The sequence below is a fragment of the Wasmannia auropunctata genome, unplaced genomic scaffold (assembly GCF_000956235.1).
Source record: "Wasmannia auropunctata unplaced genomic scaffold, wasmannia.A_1.0 LD336106.1, whole genome shotgun sequence".
NCBI classification, from domain to species: Eukaryota; Metazoa; Arthropoda; class Insecta; order Hymenoptera; family Formicidae; genus Wasmannia; species Wasmannia auropunctata.
Genome location: NW_012026784.1, coordinates 1,075,896 through 1,086,997, shown reverse-complemented (window position 1 = coordinate 1,086,997; position 11,102 = coordinate 1,075,896). Strand labels below are relative to the sequence as shown.

At 39.7% G+C, this 11,102-nt stretch overlaps 1 protein-coding gene across 18 annotated transcripts in view; it reads left to right on the top strand.

Moving 5' to 3' along the window:
- Positions 1-8,927, top strand: part of LOC105451635 (ankyrin-3-like) — an 85,845-nt gene extending 76,918 nt beyond the window's left edge. For 12 of the 18 annotated variants that reach the window (XM_011692317.1, XM_011692244.1, XM_011692235.1 and 9 more), the window contains 4 exons: positions 51-119; positions 983-2,203; positions 7,631-7,709; positions 7,957-8,927. In XM_011692317.1, the coding sequence (XP_011690619.1) occupies positions 51-119; positions 983-2,203; positions 7,631-7,709; positions 7,957-8,086 (1,499 nt within the window). In that variant the 3' untranslated portion in view covers positions 8,087-8,927. Of the gene's footprint in view, positions 1-50; positions 120-982; positions 2,204-3,892; positions 4,068-7,630; positions 7,710-7,956 lie in introns of those variants that run through there. The other 6 variants (XR_974613.1, XR_974607.1, XM_011692327.1 and 3 more) reach the window with 4 other exon arrangements.
- Positions 8,928-11,102: the final 2,175 nt, after the last annotated feature.

Sequence of the window (11,102 nt, the reverse complement as noted above, 5' to 3'; positions counted from 1 at the left end):
TTGCCGATTCCCGGTGTGAACTCAATTCTCTCTCTGTGTGAACTTTTCAGATGTGACCAAAGAGGCTGCGCGACGGGCACAGAACCTGGCAGACCAGGCGTACACCTCGACGAAAGCAGGTAACGTAAAATCAATTCGAGTAAAGTGTAAAAGAATTCACGTACGCGGATCATCATCTCCGATCGAAGATCAGTAACGGTAGCAGATTCTATATTTTTTTGGTGCCCTCATTTATATTTAGCTTTATCTTCCATAGTTAGCACCTGCCGATGCTTTCACACTAACTGATACTGCGCGCACGTCTCTTACTAAATAGTTACCGATTTCTTTTCTTTTATTACCGAGAGGTATCTCGATTGAAAAGCCAATCTGTATATACTCGTCGAGTAGTTTAGTCAGTTGTACAGCGTGTCCAAGTAAATTATGGCATTGTAGTACCGACGAGAAGGTGATTCTTTTGGAAAAAAAGACAAGTAAAAGATATATAGTTTAGATTTTACCATTTTTCAATTGCGTAGTCTCGACAGAATTTGGCATATTTTGAACGCTCTCGGCGCGTTTCTCTGCTTCCACAATGGTACGTTTTAGTAAGACTCAGGCGCCAAACACCGTTTTTTAATGAGTGTACTCTCTTCCGTTTTCGATAAACAGACTAATCCTGGTTGCAATATTGATACTAACTAAAAAAATAACTAAATACGCGGGCAATACAATAGCCACAATGCACGCGCACACGCATCACGCGCGAGACGCATCTCTCCGGGATCGCCTCTCTCATACCCCACGTGCGTGCGTGCGTGCATCAGGCGCGAGTCTCTCGTTAAATTAGTGCGTAATGTGCGCGTACACATGCGAGGCAGACACGCTCCGAATCTTTCCGGTCCAACTTTGGCAGCTGGGCTAGAGTTGAAATTCTTAGTGTGTATCAATGTGCTTTATGTCCTTGTTCCTGTTCTTGTCCATGTCCTTTTGGATGGGTCAGGGCATGATTCGGCTGAGATTGATGGGACTGTAGAGAGGCATGCTACTTCTGCTCCATCAAAACAACCTGTTCCCGCCCCGCGTTACTCCACCACCAAGCCGTCTACCAAACCCGAGTTCCATCTGGAGCTCAGTGATGCCTTACGAACACGTAAAACGGCCGAGCAGCCGCCCAAGTCGACGCAGGAGGCGCAGTCACCGAGCAAGAGCAGTTCAAAGATACCCGTTAAAATCGACCCTCACGCTAAATCGAGCGACGATCCCGAATCCGTCCCATTAGAATCGGAAGACTGTATCATCGGTCCACGAGCAGTTTCGCGAACCATCAAATACGTTACTAGAGAATACACAGACGGGGAATTGACCAAAGAGACTGTGGAAGAGAAGAAAAGAATATCGTCAAGCGATGCGATGCAGACAGTCAAAGCGGGCGACCTGACCGAGACGACCAGCAGATCGGAGATGATTCCATCGGTAGAGCAGATACGACGAATAACAACTACAGAAACCAGCGATTCATCGATTGATCCTGCGAAACTGGAGGAACTTTTGAAGACGGGGGATATCATCGAGACGGTGAGGACTAGGACTTTGACGTCGGAGGATGATGCTTTGCAACCCATAACGCGCGAGGAGGTCAAGAGGATAAATCAGGTCACTAACACGCTGCCGAGCGAGATCTTTGATTTCGGCAACAAGTTTCCGGACTCCTCTACTACGATAAAGACCGACAGATCGGAGTCTGACGGTGTCGTGCAGACGGTCACGACTGTGCAACACATGACGACAGAGATGCCGGACAGAACCGAGAGGGTAGTGAGAACGGTGATCTCTAGTAGTGGTGGCGGCGACTACGGGAACACGGAGTCCGTTCTGAAAAGCCTTCAAGAACAATTAACGAAATCCGAGATCGGGGAGACCGCCTCTTGGACAGCGGCGAACGAACAGTGGGAGATGCAGTATTCCCAAGACACGTCGCCCGGTTCCGGAAACGGCGGTGGCGTTGACACGTTCGCCAGCAACAACAACAATAACAACAACAATAACAACAATAAGAACGATGGTAGTTCGAGGCACGATATGCACAGCGACACCGATAGTGACGGTTCGCCGCAACCTAGAAGAAGATCCCCGAGCAAGAGGCGTACGTTGGGCAGTTCCAGCGGGTCGGATGTAGCACTGCACGAAGGTGCGGAGCTGTCCCCGTTGGAGGACGACCAAGGTACCGCACTCTCACAGCTAACCTTCTGCATAAGCAATGTACATACCCCTCGAACTCCCCTTCGCTAATCGGTTATCTCCCAGATTATGTGAACGAACGAGCCCGAAAAAAAAAAGAAAAGATATATATATATATATATATATCTGTACATAGATTATTACATTGAGCTTTGGTGTTGAATCCCGGCTACCTTTGCACGCAATTTCCATGCATTTTCCTGTATTTCCCGCTAGTGCATGACGAGAAGAGTTAACATTGGGTGATGGAATTGATTGATAAAGATCATCTCTGAAACGATAAAGTTGATCGATTAAAATCACTCAAATTCTAGAATTATATTATAAAAATTATGGATATATTTGTTCCGGAGATGTAAATTTGGATTTGGAAACAGTCAAAGGTCTTCTATTAGCTCGTTTACAATTTGCATTTGAAATTTTCTTTTACAATTAATTTTAATGTAGCTTTTTTAATTAAATTTATTTGAAATATTTTTCGCAGTATCCGATTAACTATTACATACATATATAACTTTTAAAACGTTTAAGAAATCTTTTCTTGAACTTGGAAGGAATAATCGATGTCGAAAATTTGGAACATAATTTTATTAATTTTCAGTTGGGAGGATCTTTGATTCTTTATTGCTTGAAAAAAAAACTTGAGGTTGCAAGGAGCAAAATGGGGAATTGTTCGTTTGGAAATTGCATGATCTGTGATGTTTTGCATAAGGATGTCGATGGCGTGCGTATAGAAGGGTAAATGACCCGGAAGGAAAAATAAAGCTTGTGAGGTGCAGTCGTATAAGCCTGCATAAAGTATGCGGTATATTCCTCTTCGTGGGCGTACTGCGAGAAATTGTAACACGTGCGGTTAATGGTAGTCAACTTGTAAGTGTTGCTTCTCGTTCGGGAAATGTTTGACGACGATAACGTCGTTTTCTTACTTTTTTGTTTGTTCGTTGGTTCTTGGCTACAGGATGGATGGAGTCTTGTGATCAGGGGCTTCCTGGGACTAGCATACTTTCATTCGCAATCAGCCACATTGAACGATCGAATATTTATCATACATTGGCGCATTGTACATGCGTTTAATGATATTTAAAAAGAAAGTTCTAACGAAGTATCTTCACATAATTTTATCGAAATGGCGCTGACAAAACAACAGGTGTAATAATCGAAAGAAAGTTTCATACAAAGATCGCAACAAGCACTTGAAAAATCTTCACGGATCGTAAATTCAACGCATATTTGGTCATTTTATGCTAAACGGTATGAGCCAATTTACAGAAGCTTTTCCAAAAAATTGCATGAGATTATTTTCATTACTCATAAAATTCATTACGGACAGCGATTAAATCTTGAATTCGTCTTTTGAAACTTCTAATTTAAATAAATTAAAATATCGGTAATATTTTGCGTACTAACAACAATTTCATCGTGAGCATACTGTTGAATAATGATAAAATTAATCTTATCTCGACTTTGACTTCCGAGACAGAATGTGGCTATCCTGTTACTTTCGGCTTTCTCATACTAATTACATGGCGATGAAGCCATCATCCAGTCAATCAGTCAGTCAAGTCAATCAGTCAATCAACTTATCGAAATTCATATGTACGATCATAATTCATAGCAATTGATAATCTTTAAGTAGCAGAAACACACGGTATGGTACAGTCGATTTGCTCAGGTAATACGATAGAACCGACGACTAGGACGAAGACACCTGGTAGAACCAGCTGCGCGTGTTGGATGAGCATAGCTGTCGCTGTGCTGGTACTTCTAGTTGCGCTTATACTTGCCGTGGAGCCACAAACGTTTCGACGTGTCTACACCCTGTCTAACAATATTCCGAGGCAAGCCGGGTACGATTACCCTTTACATTATATATTTTCTATTAAAAAGTATATCATTTTACAATATTAAATCTCTTTTAAAAGCCAAGCCAAGCTTCTATGGCCATCAAGATAGAAACCTACGCTACCAATCAGTATCGTTACTCAGTGTCGTTATTCAAAATCTTCAAAAATGACACAATTCAAATTTTCTTTGATTAATGCGCGTCGATTAGCTTGAACTTTTGCTTCATGCAATGATTATTATTACAACCCCACATATTCACTTTTATAAGCAACAATTCAAAAATTTTCAAGTTATGACTTAATGTATTATAATACAATGTATTATAATATTAATCAAATTGTTTTAAACGTGTCACTTTTGATGAAGAAGTATAATTAATTGATATCTTCGATTATCGTGAGTGATGTGTTTAGGGATTGTATAAGTATTTATATTTACAAAGTATGCAATGTCCCAGCAAAATTTTATCGACAAATATTTTTATCGAATGTGATATTCGCGTGAAACACTGAAACTTACTTTCATTTTAACCACTTGCGATCGCAATTGATTTCAAAGCTAGTTTATTCGCATAATTTATCTAAAAGAAGATTTTACTTCGATCGACCGTCAGCAGTGTGATCTTAACAGTCCTGGTGAGAAAGATTGAAAGAAAACGCACAACGAATGATTTGTAAAATTAAATCGCCTTCTGTCACACGTAGGGTCACTCTCTTGTCTACCGAAAGCGAATACGCCACGTACGTGTGATAAATCATCATTTACCTCGAAAAGACAGGTAAACCCACCGCGATCGACGAAACTTGTTCCGCAAGCTTTCTTTTTTCTAGAATACGACCTGCATGAGTATTGATATTGACACCCCCTCCCCCCCGCATGATTGCATTTTTGCATCGTACGAACCTTAGTTTACGCCCATAGTAGCTGTTTTAGTTTTGCGCAGTGCCCCGTTGTCGGGGTACGACGATTTTCCCGCTCCGAATCAAAAAATATGTTCTACGCCTAGTTGCACGTACCTTCGCCGTACCGAAAAGAATTCCCTCCCCTATCTCTTTTATCTTTCGTTTTCCGTTTTTGTCTTCTTTCTTTCTTCCCCTTCTCTTTCTGTTTCTCTTTTATTTTAGTTTCGAGCATCCTATAGATCACTATTACCCCTCTAGCTCTCTTCTGACAATAAGCAATTCAAGATAAAGCTAAAGTGTAGAGGGACCAACAGTCTTTTTTTAGTCACGTTAGGATTGTTAGGCGAATCGTCATGTAAGTAATCTCTAAGTGTATGTATATGTATCGTGCCTATACACGTGTGCAAGCACAAGATGTGCAGCTTGCTTCGGATTCTATCGATGTACGGATGAGTACACACGGCTACTTCTCGAACGGCACCAAACCAACTCTCTTTTCGCCGCGACGTGAGAGCGAGTTGCGTTGCACCGACCGATGTGCTGCGGCTTTCTAACGAATCCACCACCGAATCCGACCCCTTTCCGATCCCGCAGAAACTGCATACGTACGTCAAAGGGCAGTGCGAGAGAGATTAAGAACCGATATAACTCCGGTGAGTTTGGATTTTCAGCGCACCATTTCGACGCATCGAAAGGCGGACTCCCCGGAATTACATCCGGTTTCAATCCCCGTGAGGATGGAGAATCGAGACTGAAGATATTCGCGATTTCTTCGTCGCATCCCTCGAGCCTGTAATCGTTCTTCTTATACAGCGAACTGCTGATCCGAAACTGTAACGCAACAATCATTTCGATCATTGGTTAATCAACGTCCAAGCGTTGATTAGCGCATGACACGTGCTTTATTGATTCAGTATCCTTGAAATATTCACACTTGAGTTTCCCTCATTCGTACATAATACATTTCCTATTTTTTTGACGTGCCAGAAGATCGATCGACTCAAGTAAAATAATTTCTTGTCGCTCCGAAGAAGTCGAAGTCTCCGCGAGAAATTAATGTACCTTCCACATCGGGTATTAATATTACCGAATACCTGTAGTAATAGTAATACTCCAGCAACAACCTGACCGTTCGTCTAACAATACTAACTAATGTAGTTAGTACGGGCTCCTATGAAATGGCTGCCAAATCTCATGGAGCGTTTTGTGCGTTTTGCAAAACTACGGTCAAAACCAAAGGGCAGTAAACTTACGCGTAAAAAATCGTGATGCCTGTTTCTCTTTTGCGAATTTAAATCTCGATAGTGCTCTTTATCGAAGAAAAATGTATTTCGTGCACACAATAGCAATGTGTAAAAATATATATAAAGTCGAAAATCTTTTTTGATTTATCTCTTTAAAAGTCATTGCTTTACTTCGGATGAGATTTCGAATTCGCCTCTGCTAAGGTACCGCATTTTCAAACTTCACACGTATTTGAATGAATATAACATCCGGATGTATTTACCGAACTGTTGGAGAAACACCACTTTCAGTTTTTACCGTAGTATAATCTGTTGTACCGAGAACGTTGAGTACCTACATTCTCTTACGACTAACTGCTAAATGCTTTGTTCAGCGGCTTTTATCAGCGCTTCACACAAGCTCGCTGCGCGCAGCACAATCGTACTGAGAAGTATTCCGAATATTGCTCAGTAATAATGTCGCCGTACTTAATTAACTACAGATCAACGAGCGTTTATCTCTAAGCGCTGTTACAACAGTGCTGTCTTCCTATGAAACGTAGCTGATTCTTCAAGCGACCCTAAATAGCAGAACAATTACGTTCGAAAAAGTAATTGACGAAATAAGTTTGTCTAACGTTATAAAATCAAATTTATTTGATTTTGTTAATTAGCATTTTTTCCGTTCGCATCTAAAAAAAAAGCATTTTATAAAAGTCCCGTCAGACGAAATTGGATCATACAGACTGCTATTTAGGATTCCCAGTCAGTAAATGCAAATTATATATCTTTTATCTTCTTGTACATGACGATCGACAGGGGAAATCGTCGTAGGATCGGCGAAGGAGCTTCTCGTGAAGGAATGATCAGAGGATGCAACGAGGAATCATCTCCTCGTCGATTGTACCACGATTTAGACTCCCCGTAATTAATTACTTACGCGATATGTTTAAATTGCAATCGGGACATAGGAATTCGGCCGAATTTGAGATGATTTACAGCTTGTAGCACACGTGTAAAAGTAATTAGCATCACGAGAAAACGAGTAGTGGACACAGTAAAAGTTGTACAAGTATTAATCACGCGAGGTATAATATCTACCGTAATCCACGTGCAGAGGAAGATCACACGTGAGAAAAACGGTTGCATAGTTTGGCTAGTTGAGTGAAAACGCGTTATTATATACATACAACATATATATATTATGTATCAAATGTTTAGCGGTGTTGTAACTTTTTTTATATGTGTCTAGTCTTACCCCCTTGTTTTGGGCATGATGTAAAATTGAAATATATATATATATATATATATATATATATATATATATACGATTCGTACTTGTTTTTTTATGTAAAACGTGCAACAGCGAAATAGCGAAATTCGCCGCGTTCGCAAAGCGTAAGAAGCAGGTGTTTGATTTGTTCTCGTTTGTTGTCGCAGAATCTGACTTTTTGCAACATAGCGAGCCATCCTTTGTGGAAACGACAACGATCGAGGTGGATCCTGTCACTCAGGAAAGGTACATACATAAATTACGATCTTTTTTTTTCTCTTTTTTTAATTTATCAGAGGCAGGTACGTTGACTATTGTCTCCTATACAGTGATCAAATTTACTTGCTTCTATCTCTCGATCATTTTCGACATTGCTGTTTGTTTCGAAAATTATTTCAAAATTTTTTCTTGCGTCGCGCGATGATCACAAAGCATGGTAAAATCGAAAAGTTCAAATAGATAAATGTAATCTCGATGGAATTGTCTTTTGCAGTATAACGACGACCACGCGAACGGAATCGAGGACGATATCGTCCGCGGGAGCCGGTGGTACGGACGATTTGCGAGAATCGATGCAGAAGATCATGGACACGTTTATGACGGAGGAGAGGAAGGATCATTAGAAGTAAAGGTGCGCGTTTCACCCTTGCGAACTTGCGATGAGAAGAGAAAAAGAAATCGCCGTCGATTCTCGACGCCGATCCCCTCGTCGATCTTTGGATCTTTCACCTTTGGAGGGAAGCACCTCGATGGATCTCGGACTCGACTCGGCGCGTCCTCGGGCGTTGAGCGATGAGTTTACCATCACGATAGGATCGGGAGCACATGAAGACGCTTGCTCTCTCGGGGTGCTACCTTCCACACAAAAACATGCACGATGATTTACTATCACGCTCATGGCCTACGCTTCGAATTTGCTTGCCTTTCCGTTCCGCTCGGTTGCCTTACCTCTTTACGTTCGTCGGAATCTCGCGATCGATGATAATGATATTGATGATGAAATGCGTATGTCGTTGCTAGTCCGATTAGCCGATTCGCGCTAGTCTTCACTATGCCAACCCGTCCATGTATGTGCAACGCCTTTCTCGTGTTGTCTAAAGCTATAATGCGAAATGGAAAGGAAAGAAAGTAACAGGTGTGATGACGATGGGGAATGTCGGAAAGAGAGAAATACGAAAAAGGCGGGAACGCGACAAGATGAGATCGAACGAGCGATCTGCCGATATCAGCGATCGTCTAGATTAATAGATAAGATTCTCGCGAGAATAGCCCGTTTATAAGCTTTAGGATGGTTATGCATCTCTATCCGCGCAATATATCGCTTAATAGATCGGCAATACATATATATTCTTCATTAACACTTTCGGCGGTGGACAATTGACGAAGTTTCTGAAAAAACGGGAATAAGGGAATTTCTTGTTGTTACTCGATTCAAATCGCGAGTTCAGGCACAATAAAAAAGAACGACGAACCGCGAGAGGTGCCGGACCATTGCGCGCACCGGCCGTGTTGATTTGATTAACAGTGAGAAATGTTTTTATGCATCGGAACACATAATGTATAAATTTAACTTGTTTAAAGGATATTTCCTAACAGTTTTTAATTGTATATATGATAATTTCTTAGCGTAACTTATATATAATATATATATATATATATATTATACACACATATACAAATATATATATATATAAATAAATGTACTATGGACACGATTGTAATAATTGTAAGACGCTAACAGGAATATTTTATTTATATAGCGAGCCCCTGGATAAATGTTACATGCTCGTTAATTTGTAAGCTCGATACGATTATACTGTCAACGTTGTCATCCACGTGAACCAGTGTAAACTAAAGTATAGCAGCTAACGACACGCGACAATGTAGGGATATATTATGTTGTCTGAAATCCGCGCGATGCGAATTCGTTTTAATATCTATAAGCCGATGTTAGCTTTCAATGTACGACACAATTTTAATGAGCGCAGAAGAGGAGGAAGGAAAATCATATATAATATATAAATATATTTAAAAGAACAACAAAATTTAAATAAGCTATTCTATTAATGTATAATATATTGAAAGATATAATGATTATGCTATCTGAAGTTTATAAATTATTATCTATAATGACTGTTATACTACGTTTAATAGACTTGCCTAGAGCCTATCTGACCTAAGGACCAAAGGCACAATCACACACGCGCATCAAAATAAAATAATATGCTCCCATGTATTGTCGTAACATTTAGTATATAATTCATTACGAATATCGCGACGCTGGTGCTTCAACGCTATCAACGATGCTCCGCGATTTATCTCATGAGGAAAAAAACATTTGTATGCATTGTTACACACACACACAGATATTTATATAAAACGCAACTATGCGTGACTATATTACGTGGCGCACAAACGATATGTTCCATGTGCAATAGCAATGTACTTTATATTGTTTTACCAACGTATGTGATATGAAAGTATTGTTCTAAACGTATGTAATAACTGTGCTACTTATCATCGTTGAAGTATTGACGTGCCAGGGTCGAGTCGATGCTTTATATCTCACATACTTTTGTACAAGTTGATTTTCGTGGACAACGTAACACGTCAAGCAATCAAGCATATTCCCCCCCCCCTCCCCCCATGCTAATTACATGTCCCTCCTCAATACTATATATGACATTAAACTATCACAATGGCATCGCATGGCGTCAAGGTATCAAAAACGAAAGAGACTATAATTTACTATATACTATTGTGTGATAGAACTATCAGCGGCATAATAAATAAAATGTTGCATCAGAATTACACAATGTCCTCTGCAATGGAAGGATAAAGAAAGAGGACACCCATCTCATCCTTTCATTCACATTTGAGCATTCGATAAATAACCGATCGATCGCCATCCATTTTTTCCGTGTATTTCTCTTTCATCTAACATTCTCTTATTGTTTTTAAATATTCCATTATTAAAAAAGAAACTGATATATTTCGGATATGAACTGAACGGGACATTTTACGTAAGTATATACATTTTTCGTATTATAAACCGTATAAAGGTATTTATTTCTAATCGATAAGTAACAGGGAAAAGATGTGGGAAAGTAAATATTTTTTTCGCAATTTACATACGTAATTTTATTTAATATGAAAAAAGTTGAAATTTACAATCAAATTATTATTTATAATTGTGTTATAATTAACTAAATCTGATATTCTTTTATTGAGACAAAAATGATATAACTTTTGCACATTTTTGTCGTTGCTAATACCAAATGACACCAAATGAAATGCAGCACGCACTGTAATTCCCTTTTGATATAACGAAGAATACATGAACAATTGCACAGAACGCATGCCCTGAGAATTAAATCTGGCGCGCGTTATTTGTCGTACTGATGATAGCTATATTATTAACAATGTATCGATAACACGATCGAAGCTATAATAAAAAAACGCTAAGACAGAAAAGTCACTAAAAAGTCAACTTTGTCCTCCCTCACGCGTTCTTTTAATTTATTAATTTAGCAATTTATACTAGAGCTGTAGTAGTTCTAAAATCTCATCAAAATTTGACAAGTCTAATTGTACATTACTTCACTTCTCGATGGATAATTTTTAGTGAGAGACATTTCA